General features: G+C 48.1%; 1 protein-coding gene across 1 annotated transcript in view; it reads left to right on the top strand.

Moving 5' to 3' along the window:
- Positions 1–4,657: 4,657 nt before the first annotated feature.
- The window catches only part of PCOLCE (procollagen C-endopeptidase enhancer), a 43,818-nt gene continuing 26,667 nt past the window's right edge, over positions 4,658–21,808 (top strand). Inside the window, exon 1 of the mRNA XM_073654562.1 lies at positions 4,658–4,813. Within this exon, the coding sequence (XP_073510663.1) occupies positions 4,740–4,813 (74 nt within the window). The 5' untranslated portion in view covers positions 4,658–4,739. The remainder of the gene's footprint in view (positions 4,814–21,808) is intronic.

Below are 21,808 nucleotides of genomic sequence, written 5' to 3'. Positions count from 1 at the left end.
AAATCTGTATGTAGTGAGCTCCCCCTAGTGGTGGCTGTATAAACCTGTATGTAGTGAGCTCCCCCTAGTGGTGGCTGTATAAACCTGTATGTAGTGAGCTCCCCCTAGTGGTGGCTGTATAAATCTGTATGTACTGAGCTCCCCCTAGTGGTGACTGTATAAATCTGTATGTAGTGCGCTCCCACTAGTGGTGGCTGTATAAATCTGTATGTAGTGAGCTCCCCCTAGTGGTGTCTGTATAAACCTGTATGTATTGAGCTCCACCTAGTGGTGGCTGTATAGACCTGTATGTAGTGAGCTCCTCCTATTGGTGGCTGTATAAACCTGTATGTAGTGAGCTCTTCCTATTGGTGGCTGTATAAACCTGTATGTAGTGAGCTCCCCTAGTGGTGGGTGTGTAAACCTGTCTGTATTGAGCTCCACCTAGTGGTGGCTGTATAAACCTGTATGTAGTGAGCTCCCCCTAGTGGTGGCTGTATGAACCTGTATGTAGTGAGCTCCACCTAGTGGTGGCTGAATAGACCTGTATGTATTGAGCTCCACCTAGTGGTGGCTCTATAAACCTGTATGTAGTGAGCTCCACCTAGTGGTGGCTGTATACACCTGTATGTATTGAGCTCCACCTAGTGGTGGCTGTATAAACCTCTATGTAGTGAGCTCCCCCTAGTGATGGCTGTATAAATCTGTATGTAGTGAGCTCCCCCTAGTGGTGGCTGTATAAACCTGTATGTAGTGAACTCCCACTAGTGGTGGCTTTATAAACCTGTATGTAGTAAGCTCCCCCTAGGGGTGGCTGTATAAACCTGTATGTAGTGAGCTCCCCCTAGTGGTGGCTGTATAAACTTGTATGTAGTGAACTCTACCTAGTGGTGGCTGTATAAACCTGTATGTAGTGAGCTCCCTCTAGTGGTGGCTTTATAAACCTGTATGTAGGGAGCTCCCCCTAGTGGTGGCTGCATAAACCTGTATGTAGTGAGCTCCCCCTAGTGGTGGCTTTATAAACCTGTATGTTGTGAGCTCCCCCTAGTGGTGGCTGTATAAACCTGTATGTAGGGAGCTCCCCCTAGTGGTGGCTGTATAAACCTGTATGTATTGAGCTCCACCTAGTGGTGGCTGTATAAACCTGTATGTAGTGACCTCCCCCTAGTGGTGGCTGTATAAACCTGTATGTAGTGAGCTCCACCTAGTGGTGGCTGAATAGACCTGTATGTATTGAGCTCCACCTAGTGGTGGCTGTATAAACCTGTATGTAGTGAGCTCCACCGAGTGGTGGCTGTATACACCTGTATGTATTGAACTCCACCTAGTGGTGGCTGTATAAACCTGTATGTAGTGAGCTCCCCCTAGTGATGGCTGTATAAATCTGTATGTAGTGAGCTCCCCCTAGTGGTGGCTGTATAAACCTGTATGTAGTGAGCTCCCGCTAGTGGTGGCTTTATAAACCAGTATGTAGTAAGCTCCCCCTAGAGGTGGCTGTATAAACCTGTATGTACTGAGCTCCCCCTAGTGGTGGCTTTATAAACCTGTATGTAGTGAACTCTACCTAGTGGTGGCTGTATAAACCTGTATGTAGTGAGCTCCCTCTAGTGGTGGCTTTATAAACCTGTATGTAGTGAGCTCCCCCTAGTGGTGGCTGCCTAAACCTGTATGTAGTGAGCTCCCCCTAGTGGTGGCTTTATAAACCTGTATGTAGTGAGCTCCCCCTAGTGGTGGCTGTATAAACCTGTATGTAGTTAGCTCCCCCTAGTGGTGTATGTATAAACCTGTATGTAGTGAGCTCCCCCTAGTGGTGGCTGTATAAACCTGTATGTAGAGAGCTCCCCGTAGTGGTGCCTGTATAAACCTGTTTGTAGTGAGCTCCCCCTAGTGGTGGCTGTATAAACCTGTATGTAGTGAGCTCCCCCTAGTGGTGGCTGTATAAACCTGTATGTAGTGAGCTCCCCCTAGTGGTGGCTGTATAAACCTGTATGTAGTGAGGTCCCCATAGTAGTGGCTTTATAAACCTGTATGTAGTGAGCTCACCCTAGTGATGGCTTTATAAACTTTTATGTAGTGAGCTCCCCCTAGTGGTGGCTGTATAAATCTGTATGTAGTGAGCTCCCCCTAGTGGTGTCTGTATAAACCTGTATGTAGTGAGCTCTCCCTAGTGGTGTCTGTATCAACCTGTATGTAATGAGCTCCCCCTAGTGGTGGCCGTATAAATCTGTATGTAGTGAACTCCCTCTAGTGGTGGCTGTATAAACCTGTATGTAGTGAGCTCCCCCTAGTGGTGGCTGTATAAACCTGTATGTAGTGAGGTCCCCATAGTAGTGGCTTTATAAACCTGTATGTAGTGAGCTCACCCTAGTGATGGCTTTATAAACTTTTATGTAGTGAGCTCCCCCTAGTGGTGGCTGTATAAATCTGTATGTAGTGAGCTCCCCCTAGTGGTGTCTGTATAAACCTGTATGTAGTGAGCTCTCCCTAGTGGTGTCTGTATAAACCTGTATGTAGTGAGCTCCACCTAGTGGTGCCTGTATAGACCTGTATGTATTGAGCTCCACCTAGTGGTGGCTGTATAAACCTGTATGTATTGAGCTCCACCTAGTGGTGGCTGTATAAATCTGTATGTAGTGCGCTCCCCCTAGTGGTGGCTGTATAGACCTGTATGTAGTGCGCTCCCCCTAGTGGTGGCTGTATAAACCTGTATGTAGTGAGCTCCACCTAGTGGTGGCTGTATAAACCTGTATGTAGTGAGCTCCACCTAGTGGTGGCTGTTTAGACCTGTATGTATTGAGCTCCACCTAGTGGTGGCTCTATAAACCTGTATGTGGTGAGCTCCACCTTGTGATGGCTGTATAAACCTGTATGTAGTGAGCTCCTCCTAGTGGTGACTTTATAAACCTGTATGTAGTAAGCTCCCCCTAGTGGTGGCTGTATAAACCTGTATGTAGTGAGCTCCACCTAGTGGTGGCTGTATAAACCTGTATGTAGTGTGCTCCCCCTAGTGGTGGCTTTATAAACCTTTATGTAGTGAGCTCCCCCTAGTGGTGGCTGTATAAATCTGCATGTAGTGAGCTCCACCTAGTGGTGGCTGTATAAACCTGTATGTAGTGAGCTCCCCCTAGTGGTGGCTTTATAAACCTGTATGTAGTGAGCTCCCCCTAGTGGTGGCTGTATAAACCTGTATGTAGTGAGCTCCCCCTAGTGGTGGCTTTATAAACCTGTATGTAGTGAGCTACCCCTATTGGTGGCTGTATAAACCTGTATGTAGTGAGCTCCCCCTAGTGGTGGCTTTATAAACCTGTATGTAGTGAGCTCCCCCTAGTGGTGGCTGTATAAACCTGTATGTAGTGAGCTCCCTCTAGTGGTGGCTGTATAAAGCTGTATGTAGTTAGCTCCCCCTAGTGGTGTATGTATAAACCTGTATGTAGTGAGCTCCCCCTTGTGGTGGCTGTATAAAGCTGTATGTAGTGAGATCCCCATAGTGGTGGCTGTATAAACCTGTATGTAGTGAGCTCCCCCTAGTGGTGGCTGTATAAACCTGTATGTAGTGAGCTCCCCCTAGTGGTGGCTGTATAAACCTGCATGTAGTGAGCTCTCTCTAGTGATGGCTGTTTAAATCTGTATGTAGTGAGCTCCCCCTAGTGGTGGCTATATAAACCTGTATGTTGTGAGCTCCCCCTAGTGGTGGCTGTATAAATCTGTATGTAGTGAGCTCCCCCTATTGGTGGCTGTATAAATCTGTATGTAGTGAGCTCCCCCTAGTGGTGGCTGTATAAACCTGTATGTAGTGAGCTCCCCCTAGTGGTGGCTGTATAAACCTGTATGTAGTGAGCTCCCCCTAGTGGTGGCTGTATAAACCTGCATGTAGTGAGCTCTCTCTAGTGATGGCTGTTTAAATCTGTATGTAGTGAGCTCCCCCTAGTGGTGGCTATATAAACCTGTATGTTGTGAGCTCCCCCTAGTGGTGGCTGTATAAATCTGTATGTAGTGAGCTCCCCCTATTGGTGGCTGTATAAATCTGTATGTAGTGAGCTCCCCCTAGTGGTGGCTGTATAAACCTGCATGTAGTGAGCTCTCTCTAGTGATGGCTGTTTAAATCTGTATGTGGTGAGCTCCCCCTAGTGGTGGCTATATAAACCTGTATGTTGTGAGCTCCCCCTAGTGGTGGCTGTATAAATCTGTATGTAGTGAGCTCTCCCTATTGGTGGCTGTATAAATCTGTATGTAGTGAGCTCCCCCTAGTGGTGGCTGTATAGACCTGTATGAAGTGAGCTCCTCCTAGTGGTGGCTGTATAAACCTGTATGTAGTGAGCTTCCTCTAGTGGTGACTGTATAAATCTGCTTGTAGTGAGCTCCCCCTAGTGGTGGCTATATAGACCTGTATGTAGTGAGCTCCTCCTAGTGGTGGCTGTATAAGTCTGTGTGTGATGATCTCTCCTGAGTAGTGCTGGCATGACTTTAGCCGGGTAGAGCTTATGACATTAGTGTAGTGAGTGCCCCGCGGTGAGTATGGTGAGCGCATATAGTGTGAATATACTGTGGGCAAAGTGTTGAGAGGTGTGTAGATATAGTATGCGTGTATACGGAGTATGTGTGTATACAGAGTGTGCGTGTAGTGAGTGCGGTGTGAGTGTAATTTGAGGGGGAGCACCGCGCACATCTGTTTTCGATCACCCCCGCCCCCCAGGGTCCTGGTAGTCATCTCTCTCGCTACCTCCCGTCTGCAGCCTCATTCCTCCTGTCCTCTGTGCACCATGAGCTGGGCTCTGCTGCTCTGCTTCACCCTCTGCCTCGGCCTCTGCTGGGCACAGAGCACCAACTACACCAGGTAAGAAGAGCAGGGATCCTGCTGACCAAAAAGGTAAGTACGGGGATGTAGCAGAGCCGGAGATGTGGGGAGACATACAGTAAAAGGAAAAGTGCTGTAGTGGAGGGATGGTGAAGGGTAAGAGCGGGACAGAGAGTTAATATAGGAACAGGAAATGTTGAAGAGTGAAGGGAGGATGAATAGAAAAAGGGGATGGGACAATATTGGCAGAGTGAAGAAGGGTTGTAGTAGGGCGACAGGAGGTGTAATAGGGGACAGAAGGTGTACTATGGAGACAGGAGGTGTAATAGGGGACAGAGGGTGTAGTATGGAGACTGGAGGTGTAATAAGGGACAGAGGGTGTAGTATGGAGACTGGAGGTGTAATAAGGGACAGAAGGTGTAGTATGGAGACTGGAGGTGTAATGGGGGACAGAAGGTGTAGTATGGAGACAGGAGGTGTAATAGGGGACAGAAGGTGTACTATGGAGACAGGAGGTGTAATAGGGGACAGAAGGTGTAGTATGGAGACTGTAGGTGTAATAAGGGACAGAGGGTGTAGTATGGAAACTGGAGGTGTAATGGGGGACAGAAGGTGTAGTATGGAGACAGGAGGTGTAATAGGGGAAAGAAGGTGTACTATGGAGACAGGAGGTGTAATAGGGGAAAGAAGGTGTACTATGGAGACAGGAGGTGTAATAGGGGACAGAGGGTGTAGTATGGAGCCTGGAGGTGTAATAGGGGACAGAAGGTGTAGTATGGAGACTGGAGGTGTAATAAGGGACAGAAGGTGTAGTATGGAAACTGGAGGTGTAATAGGGGACAGAAGGTGTAGTATGGAGACAGGAGGTGTAATAGGGGACAGAAGGTGTAGTATGGAGACAGGAGGTGTAATGGGGGACAGAAGGTGTAGTATGGAGACAGGAGGTGTAATAGGGGACAGAAGGTGTAGTATGGAGACTGGAGGTGTAATAAGGGACAGAGGGTGTAGTATGGAAACTGGAGGTGTAATAGGGGACAGAAGGTGTAGTATGGAGCCTGGAGGTGTAATAGGGGACAGAAGGTGTAGTATGGAGACTGGAGGTGTAATAAGGGACAGAAGGTGTAGTATGGAGACAGGAGGTGTAATGGGGGACAGAAGGTGTAGTATGGAGACTGGAGGTGTAATGGGGGACAGAAGGTGTAGTATGGAAACTGGAGGTGTAATGGGGGACAGAAGGTGTAGTATGGAAACTGGAGGTGTAATAGGGGACAGAAGGTGTACTATGGAGACAGGAGGTGTAATAGGGGACAGAAGGTGTAGTATGGAGACTGGAGGTGTAATAGGGGACAGAAGGTGTACTATGGAGACAGGACGTGTAATAGGGGACAGAAGGTGTAGTATGGAGACAGGAGGTGTAATGGGGGACAGAGGGTGTAGTATGGAGACTGGAGATGTAATAGGGGACAGAATGTATAGTATGGAGACAGGAGATGTAATAGGGGACAGAAGGTGTAGTATGGAGACTGGAGGTGTAATAGGGGACAGAAGGTGTAGTATGGAGACTGGAGGTGTAATAGGGGACAGAAGGTGTAGTATGGAGACTGGAGGTGTAATAGGGGACAGAAGGTGTACTATGGAGACAGGACGTGTAATAGGGGACAGAAGGTGTAGTATGGAGACAGGAGGTGTAATGGGGGACAGAGGGTGTAGTATGGAGACTGGAGATGTAATAGGGGACAGAATGTATAGTATGGAGACTGGAGGTGTAATGGGGGACAGAGGGTGTAGTATGGAGACTGGAGGTGTAATAGGGGACAGAAGGTGTAGTATGGAGACTGGAGGTGTAATAGGGGACAGAAGGTGTAGTATGGAGACTGGAGGTGTAATAGGGGACAGAAGGTGTAGTATGGAGACTGGAGGTGTAATAGGTGACAGAAGGTGTAGTATGGAAACTGGAGGTGTAATGGGGGACAGAAGGTGTAGTATGGAAACTGGAGGTGTAATGGGGGACAGAAGTTGTACTATGGAGACAGGTGGTGTAATAAGGGACAGAAGGTGTACTATGGAGACAGGTGGTGTAATAAGGGACAGAAGGTGTAGTATGGAGACTGGAGGTGTAATGGGGGACAGAAGGTGTACTATGGAGACAGGTGGTGTAATAAGGGACAGAGGGTGTACTATGGAGACAGGAGGTGTAATAGGGGACAGAAGGTGTAGTATGGAAACTGGAGGTGTAATGGGGGACAGAAGGTGTACTATGGAGACAGGAGGTGTAATAGGGGACAGAAGGTGTACTATGGAGACAGGAGGTGTAATAGGGGACAGAAGGTGTAGTATGGAGACAGGAGGTGTAATAGGGGACAGAAGGTGTAGTATGGAGCCTGGAGGTGTAATAGGGGACAGAAGGTATACTATGGAGACTGGAGGTGTAATAAGGGACAGAAGGTGTACTATGGAGACAGGCGGTGTAATAGGGGACAGAAGGTGTAGTATGGAGACTGGAGGTGTAATAGGGGACAGAAGGTGTACTATGGAGACAGGAGGTGTAATAGGGGACAGAAGGTGTAGTATGGAGACTGGAGGTGTAATAGGGGACAGAAGGTGTAGTATGGAAACGGGAGGTGTAATAGGGGACAGAAGGTGTACTATGGAGACAGATGGTGTAATAGGGGACAGAGGGTGTAGTATGGAGACAGGAGGTGTAATAGGGGACAGAAGGTGTAGTATGGAGACTGGAGGTGTAATAAGGGACAGAAGGTGGAGTATGGAGACTGGAGGTGTAATAAGGGACAGAAGGTGTAGTATGGAGACTGGAGGTGTAATAAGGGACAGAAGGTGTAGTATGGAGACTGGAGGTGTAATAGGGGATAGAAGGTGTAGTATGGAGACTGGAGGTGTAATAAGGGACAGAAGGTGTAGTATGGAGACTGGAGGTGTAATAGGGGACAGAAGGTGTAGTATGGAGACTGGAGCTGTAATAGGGGACAGAAGGTGTAGTATGGAGACTGGAGGTGTAATAGGGGACAGAGGGTGTAGTATGGAGATTGGAGGTGTAATAGGGGACAGAAGGTGGAGTATGGAGAATGGAGGTGTAATAGGGGACAGAGGCTGTAGTATGGAGACTGGAGGTGTAATAGGGGACAGAAGGTGTACTATGGAGACTGGAGGTGTAATGGGGGACAGAAGGTGTTCTATGGAGACTGGAGGTGTAATAGGGGACAGAAGGTGTACTATGGAGACAGTAGGTGTAATAGGGGACAGAAGGTGTAGTATGGAGACAGGAGGTTTAATAAGGGACAGAAGGTGTAGTATGGAGACAGGAGGTGTAATTGGGGACAGAAGGTGTACTATGGAGACAGGTGGTGTAATAGGGGACAGAAGGTGTACTATGGAGACAGGTGGTGTAATAGGGGACAGAAGGTGTAGTATGGAGACTGGAGATGTAATAGGGGACTGAAGATGTAGTATGGAGACAGGTGGTGTAATAGGGGACAGAAGGTGTACTATGGAGACTGGAGGTGTAATGGGGGACAGAAGGTGTAGTATGGAGACAGGAGGTGTAATAGGGGACAGAAGGTGTAGTATGGAGACAGGAGGTGTAATAGGGGACAGAAGGTGTAGTATGGAGACAGGAGGTGTAATAGGGGACAGAAGGTGTACTATGGAGACAGGTGGTGTAATAGGGGACAGAAGGTGTACTATGGAGACAGGTGGTGTAATAGGGGACAGAAGGTGTAGTATGGAGACAGGTGGTGTAATAGGGGACAGAAGGTGTAGTATGGAGACAGAAGGTGTAATAGGGGACAGAGGGTGTAGTATGGAGACAGGTGGTGTAATAGGGGACAGAAGGTGTAGTATGGAGACTGGAGGTGTAATAGGGGACACAAGGTGTAGTATGGAGACAGGTGGTGTAATAGTGGACAGAGGGTGTAGTATGGAGACTGGAGGTGTAATAGGGGACAGAAGGTGTAGTATGGAGACTGGAGGTGTAATAAGGGACAGAAGGTGTACTATGGAGACAGGTGGTGTAATAGGGGACAGAAGTTGTAGTATGGAGACTGGAGGTGTAATAGGGGACAGAAGGTGTACTATGGAGACAGGTGGTGTAATAGGGGACAGAAGGTGTACTATGGAGACAGGTGGTGTAATAGGAGACAGAAGGTGTACTATGGAGACTGGAGGTGTAATAAGGGACAGAAGGTGTACTATGGAGACAGGAGGTGTAATAGGGGACAGAAGGTGTAGTATGGAGACTGGAGGTGTAATAGGGGACAGAAGGTGTACTATGGAGACTGGAGGTGTAATAAGGGACAGAAGGTGTAGTATGGAGACTGGAGGTGTAATAAGGGACAGAAGGTGTACTATGGAGACAGGTGGTGTAATAGGGGACAGAGGGTGTAGTATGGAGACTGGAGGTGTAATAAGGGACAGCAGGTGTACTATGGAGACAGGAGGTGTAATAAGGGACAGAGGGTGTAGTATGGAGACTGGAGGTGTAATAGGGAACAGAAGGTTTAGTATGGAGACTGGAGGTGTAATAGGGGATAGAAGGTGTAGTATGGAGACTGGAGGTGTAATAAGGGACAGAAGGTGTAGTATGGAGACTGGAGGTGTAATAAGGGACAGAAGGTGTACTATGGAGACAGGTGGTGTAATAGGGGACAGAAGGTGTAGTATGGAGACAGGAGGTTTAATAAGGGACAGAAGGTGTAGTATGGAGACTGGAGGTGTAATAGGGGACAGAAGGTGTAGTATGGAGACTGGAGCTGTAATAGGGGACAGAAGGTGTAGTATGGAGACTGGAGGTGTAATAGGGGACAGAGAGTGTAGTATGGAGATTGGAGGTGTAATAGGGGACAGAAGGTGGAGTATGGAGAATGGAGGTGTAATAGGGGACAGAGGCTGTAGTATGGAGACTGTAGGTGTAATAGGGGACAGAAGGTGTAGTATGGAGACTGGAGGTGTAATAGGGGACAGAAGGTGTACTATGGAGACAGGAGGTGTAATAGGGGACAGAGGGTGTAGTATGGAGACTGGAGGTGTAATAGGGGACAGAAGGTGTAGTATGGAGACAGGAGGTGTAATTGGGGACAGAAGGTGTAGTATGGAGACAGGTGGTGTAATAGGGGACAGAAGGTGTAGTATGGAGACTGGAGGTGTAATAGGGGACAGAAGGTGTACTATGGAGACAGGTGGTGTAATAGGGGACAGAAGGTGTAGTATATAGACTGGAGATGTAATAGGGGACTGAAGATGTAGTATGGAGACAGGTGGTGTAATAGGGGACAGAAGGTGTACTATGGAGACTGGAGGTGTAATGGGGGACAGAAGGTGTAGTATGGAGACAGGAGGTGTAATAGGGGACAGAAGGTGTAGTATGGAGACAGGAGGTGTAATAGGGGACAGAAGGTGTAGTATGGAGACAGGAGGTGTAATAGGGGACAGAAGGTGTACTATGGAGACAGGTGGTGTAATAGGGGACAGAAGGTGTACTATGGAGACAGGTGGTGTAATAGGGGACAGAAGGTGTAGTATGGAGACAGGTGGTGTAATAGGGGACAGAAGGTGTAGTATGGAGACAGGAGGTGTAATAAGGGACAGAAGGTGTAGTATGGAGACAGGAGGTGTAATAGGGGACAGAAGGTGTAGTATGGAGACAGGAGGTGTAATAGGGGACAGAAGGTGTACTATGGAGACAGGTGGTGTAATAGGGGACAGAAGGTGTACTATGGAGACAGGGGGTGTAATAGGGGACAGAAGGTGTAGTATGGAGACAGAAGGTGTAATAGGGGACAGAGGGTGTAGTATGGAGACAGGTGGTGTAATAGGGGACAGAAGGTGTAGTATGGAGACTGGAGGTGTAATAGGGGACACAAGGTGTAGTATGGAGACAGGTGGTGTAATAGTGGACAGAGGGTGTAGTATGGAGACTGGAGGTGTAATAGGGGACAGAAGGTGTAGTATGGAGACTGGAGGTGTAATAAGGGACAGAAGGTGTACTATGGAGACAGGTGGTGTAATAGGGGACAGAAGTTGTAGTATGGAGACTGGAGGTGTAATAGGGGACAGAAGGTGTACTATGGAGACAGGAGGTGTAATAGGGGACAGAAGGTGTAGTATGGAGACTGGAGGTGTAATAGGGGACAGAAGGTGTACTATGGAGACTGGAGGTGTAATAAGGGACAGAAGGTGTAGTATGGAGACTGGAGGTGTAATAAGGGACAGAAGGTGTACTATGGAAACAGGTGGTGTAATAGGGGACAGAGGGTGTAGTATGGAGACTGGAGGTGTAATAAGGGACAGCAGGTGTACTATGGAGACAGGAGGTGTAATAGGGGACAGAAGGTGTAGTATGGAGACTGGAGGTGTAATAGGGGACAGAAGGTGTACTATGGAGACTGGAGGTGTAATAAGGGACAGAAGGTGTAGTATTGAGACTGGAGGTGTAATAAGGGACAGAAGGTGTACTATGGAGACAGGTGGTGTAATAGGGGACAGAGGGTGTAGTATGGAGACTGGAGGTGTAATAAGGGACAGCAGGTGTACTATGGAGACAGGAGGTGTAATAAGGGACAGAGGGTGTAGTATGGAGACTGGAGGTGTAATAGGGGACAGAAGGTTTAGTATGGAGACTGGAGGTGTAATAGGGGACAGAAGGTGTACTATGGAGACAGGAGGTGTAATAGGGGACTGAAGGTGTAATATGGAGACTGGAGGTGTAATAGGGGACAGAAGGTGTAGTATGGAGACAGGAGGTGTAATAGGGGACAGAAGGTGTAGTATGGAGACTGGAGGTGTAATACTGGACAGAAGGTGTACTATGGAGACAGGAGGTGTAATAGGGGACAGAAGGTGTAGTATGGAGACTGGAGGTGTAATAAGGGACAGCAGGTGTACTATGGAGACTGGAGGTGTAATAGGGGACAGAAGGTGTAGTATGGAGACAGGAGGTGTAATAGGGGACAGAAGGTGTAGTATGGAGACTGGAGGTGTAATAGGGGACAGAAGGTGTACTATGGAGACAGGAGGTGTAATAGGGGACAGAAGGTGTAGTATGGAGACTGGAGGTGTAATAAGGGACAGCAGGTGTACTATGGAGACAGGTGGTGTAATAGGGGACAGAAGGTGTACTATGGAGACTGTAGGTGTAATAGGGGACAGAAGGTGTAGTATGGAGACTGGAGGTGTAATAAGGGACAGAAGGTGTAGTATGGAGACTGGAGGTGTAATAAGGGACAGAAGGTGTAGTATGGAGACTGGAGATGTAATAGGGGACAGAAGGTGTAGTATGGAGACTGGAGGTGTAATGGGGGACAGAAGGTGTACTATGGAGACAGGTGGTGTAATAAGGGACAGAGGGTGTAGTATGGAGACTGGAGGTGTAATAGGGGACAGAGGGTGTAGTATGGAGACTGGAGGTGTAATAGGGGACAGAAGGTGTACTATGGAGACAGGAGGTGTAATAGGGGACTGAAGGTGTAATATGGAGACTGGAGGTGTAATAGGGGACAGAAGGTGTAGTATGGAGACAGGAGGTGTAATAGGGGACAGAAGGTGTAGTATGGAGACTGGAGGTGTAATAGGGGACAGAAGGTGTACTATGGAGACAGGAGGTGTAATAGGGGACAGAAGGTGTAGTATGGAGACTGGAGGTGTAATAAGGGACAGCAGGTGTACTATGGAGACTGGAGGTGTAATAGGGGACAGAAGGTGTAGTATGGAGACTGGAGGTGTAATAGGGGACAGAGGGTGTAGTATGGAGACTGGAGGTGTAATAAGGGACAGAAGGTGTAGTATGGAGACTGGAGGTGTAATAGGTGACAGAAGGTGTAGTATGGAGTCTGGAGGTGTAATAGGGGACAGAAGGTGTAGTATGGAGACTGGAGGTGTAATAGCGGACAGAGGGTGTAGTATGGAGACAGGAGGTGTAATGGGGGACAGAGGGTGTAGTATGGAGACTGGAGGTGTAATAGGGGACAGAAGGTGTAGTATGGAGACTGGAGGTGTAATAGGGGACAGAAGGTGTAGTATGGAGACAGGTGGTGTAATAGGGGACAGAACGTGTACTATGGAGACAGGTGGTGTAATAGGGGACAGAAGATGTAGTATGCAGACTGGAGGTGTAATAGGGGACAGAAGGTGTAGTATGGAGACAGGAGGTGTAATAGGGGACAGAAGGTGTAGTATGGAGACTGGAGGTGTAATAGGGGACAGAAGGTGTAGTATGGAGACTGGAGGTGTAATAGGGGACAGAAGGTGTAGTATGGAGACAGGTGGTGTAATAGGGGACAGAAGGTGTACTATGGAGACAGGTGGTGTAATAGGGGACAGAAGATGTAGTATGGAGACTGGAGGTGTACTAGGGGACAGAAGGTGGAGTATGGAGACTGGAGGTGTAATGGGGGACAGAAGGTGTAGTATGGAGACAGGAGGTGTAATAGGGGACAGAAGGTGTAGTATGGAGACTGGAGGTGTAATAGGGGACAGAAGGTGTACTATGGAGACAGGAGGTGTAATAGGGGACAGAAGGTATAGTATGGAGACGGAAGGTGTAATAGGGGACAGAAGGTGTAGTATGGAGACAGGAGGTGTAATAGGGGACAGAAGGTGTAGTATGGAGACTGGAGGTGTAATAAGGGACGGAAGGTGTACTATGGAGACTGGAGGTGTAATAGGGGACAGAAGGTGTAGTATGGAGACAGGTGGTGTAATAGGGGACAGAAGGTGTAGTATGGAGACAGGAGGTGTAATGGGGGACAGAAGGTGTACTATGGAGACAGGGGGTGTAATAGGGGACAGAAGGTGTAGTATGGAGACAGGTGGTGTAATAGGGGACAGAAGGTGTAGTATGGAGACAGGAGGTGTAATGGGGGACAGAAGGTGTACTATGGAGACTGGAGGTGTAATAGGGGACAGAAGGTGTAGTATGGAGACAGGTGGTGTAATAGGGGACAGAAGGTGTAGTATGGAGACAGGAGGTGTAATGGGGGACAGAGGGTGTAGTATGGAGACTGGAGGTGTAATAGGGGACAGAAGGTGTAGTATGGAGACAGGTGGTGTAATAGGGGACAGAAGGTGTACTATGGAGACAGGTGGTGTAATAGGGGACAGAAGATGTAGTATGGAGACTGGAGGTGTAATAGGGGACAGAAGGTGTAGTATGGAGACAGGAGGTGTAGTAGGGGACAGAAGGTGTACTATGGAGACAGGTGGTGTAATAGGGGACAGAAGGTGTAGTATGGAGACTGGAGGTCTAATAGGGGACAGAGGGTGTAGTATGGAGACAGGAGGTGTAATGGGGGACAGAGGGTGTAGTATGAAGACTGGAGGTGTAATAAGGTACAGAAGGTGTAGTATGGAGACTGGAGGTGTAATAGGGGACAGAAGGTGTACTATGGAGACAGGAGATGTAATAGGGGACAAAAGGTGTAGTATGGAGACTGGAGGTGTAATAGGGGACAGAAGGTGTAGTATGGAGACTGGAGGTGTAATTGGGGACAGAGGGTGTAGTATGGAGACAGGAGGTGTAATAGGGGACAGAAGGTGTAGTATGGAGACAGGAGATGTAATAGGGGACAGAAGGTGTAGTATGGAGACAGGAGGTGTAATAGGGGACAGAAGGTGTAGTATGGAGACAGGAGGTGTAATAGGGGACAGTAGGTGTAGTATGGAGGCTGGAGGTGTAATAGGGGACAGAAGGTGTAGTATGGAGACTGGAGATGTAATAGGGGACAGAAGGTGTAGTATGGAGACAGGAGATGTAATAGGGGACAGAAGGTGTAGTATGGAGACAGGAGGTGTAATAGGGGACAGTAGGTGTAGTATGGAGGCTGGAGGTGTAATAGGGGACAGAAGGTGTAGTATGGAGACTGGAGATGTAATAGGGGACAGAAGGTGTAGTATGGAGACTGGAGGTGTAATAGGGGACAGAAGGTGTAGTATGGAGACTGGAGGTGTAATAGGGGACAGAAGGTGTAGTATGGAGACAGGTGGTGTAATAGGGCACAGAAGGAGTAGTATGGAGACAGGTGGTGTAATAGGGGACAGAAGTTGTAGTATGGAGACTGGAGGTGTAATAGGGGACAGAGGGTGTAGTATGGAGACAGGAGGTGTAATGGGGGACAGAGGGTGTAATATGGAGACTGGAGGTGTAATAGGGGACAGAAGGTGTACTATGGAGACAGGAGGTGTAATAGGGGACAGAAGGTGTAGTATGGAGACTGGAGGTGTAATAAGGGACAGAAGGTGTAATATGGAGACAGGAGGTGTAATAGGGGACAGAAGGTGTACTATGGAGACTGGAGGTGTAATAGGGGACAGAAGGTGTAGCATGGAGATTGGAGGTGTTATAGGGGACAGAAGGTGTAGTATGGAGATTGGAGGTGTAATAGGGGACAGAAGGTGTACTATGGAGACAGGAGGTGTAATAGGAGACAGTAGGTGTAGTATGGAGACTGGAGGTGTAATGGAGGACAGAAGGTGTAGTATGGAGACTGGAGGTGTAATAAGGGACAGAAGGTGTACTATGGAGACAGGTGGTGTAATAAGGGACAGAAGGTGTAGTATGGAGACTGGAGGTGTAATGGGGGACAGAAGGTGTACTATGGAGACAGGAGGTGTAATAGGGAACAGGAGGTGTAGTATGGAAACTGGAGGTGTAATGGGGGACAGAAGGTGTAGTATGGAAACTGGAGGTGTAATGGGGGACAGAAGGTGTACTATGGAGACAGGAGGTGTAATAGGGGACAGAAGGTGTAGTATGGAGACTGGAGGTGTAATATGGGACAGAAGGTGTAGTATGGAGACTGGAGGTGTAATAGGGGACAGAAGTTGTAGTATGGAGACTGGAGGTGTAATAGGGGACAGAAGGTGTACTATGGAGACTGTAGGTGTAATAGGGGACAGAAGGTGTAGTATGGAGACTGGAGGTGTAATAAGGGACAGAAGGTGTAGTATGGAGACTGGAGGTGTAATAAGGGACAGAAGGTGTAGTATGGAGACTGGAGATGTAATAGGGGACAGAAGGTGTAGTATGGAGACTGGAGGTGTAATGGGGGACAGAAGGTGTACTATGGAGACAGGTGGTGTAATAAGGGACAGAGGGTGTACTATGGAGACAGGAGGTGTAATAGGGGACAGAAGGTGTAGTATGGAAACTGGAGGTGTAATAGGGGACAGAAGGTGTAGTATGGAAACTGGAGGTGTAATGGGGGACAGAAGGTGTACTATGGAGACAGGAGGTGTAATAGGGGACAGAAGGTGTAGTATGGAGACAGGTGGTGTAATAGGGGACAGAAGGTGTAGTATGGAGACAGGAGGTGTAATAAGGGAAAGAATGTGTAGTATGGAGACTGGAGGTGTAATAGGGGACAGAAGGTGTACTATGGAGACAGGAGGTGTAATAGGGGACAGAAGGTGTACTATAGAGACAGGAGGTGTAATAGGGGACAGAAGGTGTAGTATGGAGACAGGAGGTGTAATGGGGGACAGAAGGTGTAGTATGGAGACAGGAGGTGTAATAAGGGACAGAATGTGTAGTATGGAGACTGGAGGTGTAATAGGGGACAGAAGGTGTACTATGGAGACAGGAGGTGTAATAGGGGACAGAAGGTGTACTATAGAGACAGGAGGTGTAATAGGGGACAGAAGGTGTAGTATGGAGACTGGAGGTGTAATAAGGGACAGAAGGTGTACTATGGAGACTGGAGGTGTAATAGGGGACAGAGGGTGTAGTATGGAAACTGGAGGTGTAATGGGGGACAGAGGGTGTAGTATGGAAACTGGAGGTGTAATGAGGGACAGAAGGTGTAGTATGGAAACTGGAGGTGTAATGGGGGACAGAAGGTGTACTATGGAGACAGGAGGTGTAATAGGGGACAGAAGGTGTAGTATGGAGACTGGAGGTGTAATAGGGGACAGAAGGTGTAGTATGGAGACTGGAGGTGTAATAGGGGACAGAAGGTGTACTATGGAGACAGGAGGTGTAATAGGGGACAGAAGGTGTAGTATGGAGACTGGAGGTGTAATAAGGGACAGAAGGTGTACTATGGAGACTGGAGGTGTAATAGGGGACAGAAGGTGTAGTATGGAGACTGGAGGTGTAATAGGGGACAGAAGGTGTAGTATGGAAACTGGAGGTGTAATAAGGGACAGAAGGTGTAGTATGGAGACTGGAGGTGTAATAAGGGACAGAAGGTGTAGTATGGAGACTGGAGGTGTAATAGGGGACAGAGGGTGTAGTATGGAGACAGGAGGTGTAATAGGGGACAGAGGGTGTAGTATGGAAACTGGAGGTGTAATAAGGGACAGAAGGTGTAGTATGGAGACTGGAGGTGTAATAGGGGACAGAGGGTGTAGTATGGAGACAGGAGGTGTAATAGGGGACAGAGGGTGTAGTATGGAAACTGGAGGTGTAATAAGGGACAGAAGGTGTAGTATGGAGACTGGAGGTGTAATAGGGGACAGAAGGTGTAGTATGGAAACTGGAGGTGTAATAAGGGACAGAAGGTGTAGTATGGAGACTGGAGGTGTAATAAGGGACAGAAGGTGTAGTATGGAGACTGGAGGTGTAATAGGGGACAGAAGGTGTAGTATGGAGACTGGAGGTGTAATAGGGGACAGAAGGTGTACTATGGAGACTGGAGGTGTAATAGGGGACAGAAGGTGTAGTATGGAGACTGGAGGTGTAATAGGGGACAGAAGGTGTAGTATGGAGACTGGAGGTGTAATGGGGGACAGAAGGTGTAGTATGGAGACTGGAGGTGTAATAAGGGACAGAAGGTGTAGTATGGAGACTGGAGGTGTAATAAGGGACAGAAGGTGTAGTATGGAGACTGGAGGTGTAATAGGGGACAGAAGGTGTATTATGGAGAATGGAGGTGTAATAGGGGACAGAAGGTGTACTATGGAGACAGGAGGTGTAATAGGGGACAGAAGGTGTAGTATGGAGACTGGAGGTGTAATAGGGGACAGAAGGTGTAGTATGGAGACTGGAGGTGTAATGGGGGACAGAAGGTGTAGTATGGAGACTGGAGCTGTAATAAGGGACGGAAGGTGTAGTATTTAGACTGGAGGTGTAATAGGGGACAGAAGGTGTACTATGGAGACTGGAGGTGTAATAGGGGACAGAAGGTGTAGTATGGAGACTGGAGGTGTAATAAGGGGCAGAAGGTGTAGTATGGAGACTGGAGGTGTAATAAGGGACAGAAGGTGTAGTATGGAGACTGGAGGTGTAATAGGGGACAGAAGGTGTACTATGGAGAATGGAGGTTTAATAAGGGACAGAAGGTGTAGTATGGAAACTGGAGGTGTAATAAGGGACAGAAGGTGTAGTATGGAGACTGGAGGTGTAATGAGGGACAGAAGGTGTAGTATGGAAATTGGAGGTGTAATGAGGGACAGAAGGTGTACTATGGAGACAGGAGGTGTAATAGGGGACAGAAGGTGTAGTATGGAGACTGGAGGTGTAATAGGGGACAGAAGGTGTAGTATGGAGACTGGAGGTGTAATAGGGGACAGAAGGTGTAGTATGGAGACTGGAGGTGTAATAGGTGACAGAAGGTGTAGTATGGAGAATGGAGGTTTAATAAGGGACAGAGGGTGTAGTATGGATACTGGAGGTGTAATAAGGGACAGAAGGTGTAGTATGGAGACTGGAGGTGTAATAGGGGACAGAAGGTGTAGTATGGAGACTGGAGGTGTAATAGGGGACAGAAGGTGTACTATGGAGACAGGTGGTGTAATAGGGGACAGAAGGTGTACTATGGAGACAGGTGGTGTAATAGGAGACAGAAGGTGTAGTATGGAGACTGGAGATGTAATAGGGGACAGAAGGTGTAGTATGGAGACAGGTGGTGTAATAGGGGACAGAAGGTGTAGTATGGAGACTGGAGGTGTAATAAGGGACAGAAGGTGTAGTATGGAGACTGGAGGTGTAATAAGGGACAGAAGGTGTACTATGGAGACAGGTGGTGTAATAGGGGACAGAAGGTGTAGTATGGAGACTGGAGGTGTAATAGGGGACACAAGGTGTAGTATGGAGACTGGAGGTGTAATAGGGGACAGAGGGTGTAGTATGGAGACTGAAGTTGTAATAGGGGACAGAAGGTGTAGTATGGAGACTGGAGGTGTAGTAAGGGACAGAAGGTGTACTATGGAGACAGGTGGTGTAATAGGGGACAGAAGGTGTAGTATGGAGACAGGTGGTGTAATAGGGGACAGAAGGTGTAGTATGGACACTGGAGGTGTAATAGGGGACAGAAGGTGTACTATGGAGCCAGGTGGTGTAATAGGGGACAGAAGGTGTACTATGTTGACAGGTGGTGTAATAGGGGACAGAAGGTGTAGTATGGAGACAGGAGGTGTAATAAGGGACAGAAGGTGTAGTATGGAGACTGGAGGTGTAATAGGGGACAGAAGGTGTAGTATGGAGACTGGAAGTGTAATAAGGGACAGAAGGTGTAGTATGGAGACTGGAGGTGTAATAGGGGACAGAGGGTGTAGTATGGAGACTGGAGGTGTAATAAGGGACAGAGGTGTACTATGGAGACTGGAGGTGTAATAGGGGACAGAAGGTGTAGTATGGAGACTGGAGGTGTAATAGGGGACAGAAGGTGTAGTATGGAGACAGGTGGTGTAATAGGGGACAGAAGGTGTAGTATGGAGACTGGAGGTGTAATAGGGGACAGAAGGTGTTCTATGGAGACTGGAGGTGTAATAGGGGACAGAAGGTGTAGTATGGAGACTGGAGGTGTAATAGGGGACAGAAGGTGTAGTATGGAGGCAGGTGGTGTAATAGGGGACAGAAGGTGTAGTATGGAGACTGGAGGTGTAATAGGGGACAGAAGGTGGAGTATGGAGACTGGAGGTGTAATGGGGGACAGAGGGTGTAGTATGGAGACTGGAGGTGTAATAGGGGACAGAAGTTGTACTATGGAGACGGGTGGTGTAATAGGGGACAGAAGATGTAGTATGGAGACTGGAGGTGTAATAGGGGACAGAAGGTGTAGTATGGAGACTGGAGGTGTAATAGGGGACAGAGGGTGTAGTATGGAGACTGGAGGTGTAATAGGGGACAGAAGGTGTAGTATGGAGACTGGAGGTGTAATAGGGAACAGAAGGTGTACTATGGAGACAGGAGGTGTAATAGGGGACAGAAGGTGTAGTATGGAGACTGGAGGTGTAATAGGGGACAGAAGGTGTAGTATGGAGACTGGAGGTGTAATTGGGGACAGAGGGTGTAGTATGGAGACAGTAGGTGTAATAGGGGACAGAAGTTGTAGTATGGAGACTGGAGGTGTAATAGGGGACAGAAGGAGTAGTATGTAGACAGGTGGTGTAATAGGGGACAGAAGGTGTAGTATGGAGACTGGAGGTGTAATAGGGGACAGAAGGTGTAGTATGGAGACAGGTGGTGTAATAGGGGACAGAAGGTGTAGTATGGAGACTGGAGGTGTAATAGGGGACAGAAGGTGTAGTATGGAGACTGGAGGTGTAATAGGAGACAGTAGGTGTAGTATGGAGACTGGAGGTGTAATTGGGGACAGAGGGTGTAGTATGGAGACAGGAGGTGTAATAGGGGACAGAAGTTGTAGTATGGAGACTGGAGGTGTAATAGGGGACAGAAGGAGTAGTATGTAGACAGGTGGTGTAATAGGGGACAGAAGGTGTAGTATGGAGACTGGAGGTGTAATAGGGGACAGAAGGTGTAGTATGGAGACAGGTGGTGTAATAGGGGACAGAAGGTGTAGTATGGAGACTGGAGGTGTAATAGGGGACAGAAGGTGTAGTATGGAGACTGGAGGTGTAATAGGAGACAGTAGGTGTAGTATGGAGACTGGAGGTGTAATAGGGGACAGAAGGTGTACTATGGAGACGGGTGGTGTAATAGGGGACAGAAGATGTACTATGGAGACAGGAGGTGTAATAGGAGACAGTAGGTGTAGTATGGAGACTGGAGGTGTAATAGGAGACAGTAGGTGTAGTATGGAGACTGGAGGTGTAATAGGGGACAGAAGGTGTAGTATGGAGACTGGAGGTGTAATAGGGGACAGAAGGTGTACTATGGAGACAGGAGGTGTAATAGGGGACAGAAGGTGTAGTATGGAGACTGGAGGTGTAATAGGGGACAGAAGGTGTAGTATGGAGACTGGAGGTGTAATTGGGGACAGAGGGTGTAGTATGGAGACAGTAGGTGTAATAGGGGACAGAAGTTGTAGTATGGAGACTGGAGGTGTAATAGGGGACAGAAGGAGTAGTATGGAGACTGGAGGTGTAATAGGGGACAGAAGGTGTAGTATGGAGACAGGTGGTGTAATAGGGGACAGAAGGTGTAGTATGGAGACTGGAGGTGTAATAGGGGACAGAAGGTGTAGTATGGAGACAGGTGGTGTAATAGGGGACAGAAGGTGTAGTATGGAGACTGGAGGTGTAATAGGGGACAGAGGGTGTAGTATGGAGACAGGAGGTGTTATAAGGGACAGAAGGTGTAGTATGGAGACTGGAGGTGTAATAGGGGACAGAAGGTGTACTATGGAGACTGGAGGTGTAATAGGGGACAGAAGGTGTACTATGGAGACAGGAGGTGTAATAGGGGACAGAAGGTGTAGTATGGAGACTGGAGGTGTAATAAGGGACAGAAGGTGTAGTATGGAGACTGGAGGTGTAATAGGGGACAGAGGGTGTAGTATGGAGACTGGAGGTGTAATGGGGGACAGAAGGTGTACTATGGAGACAGGTGGTGTAATAAGGGACAGAAGGTATAGTATGGAGACTGGAGGTGTAATAAGGGACAGAAGGTGTAGTATGAAGACTGGAGGTGTAATAAGGGACAGAAGGTGTAGTATGGAGACTGGAGGTGTAATAAGGGACAGAAGGTGTACTATGGAGACAGGTGGTGTAATAAGGGACAGAAGGTGTAGTATGGAGACTGGAGGTGTAATAAGGTACAGAAGGTGTAGTATGGAGACTGGAGGTGTAATAAGGGACAGAAAGTGTACTATGTAGACTGGAGGTGTAATAAGGGACAGAAGGTGT

The sequence above is a fragment of the Phyllobates terribilis genome, unplaced genomic scaffold, assembly GCF_046119375.1.
Source record: "Phyllobates terribilis strain yellow unplaced genomic scaffold, ASM4611937v1 Scaffold_11__3_contigs__length_659146591, whole genome shotgun sequence".
NCBI lineage: Eukaryota > Metazoa > Chordata > Amphibia > Anura > Dendrobatidae > Phyllobates > Phyllobates terribilis.
The sequence above is the reverse complement of the archived record's forward strand: the minus strand, read 5'-3'. Positions and strand labels throughout refer to the sequence as shown.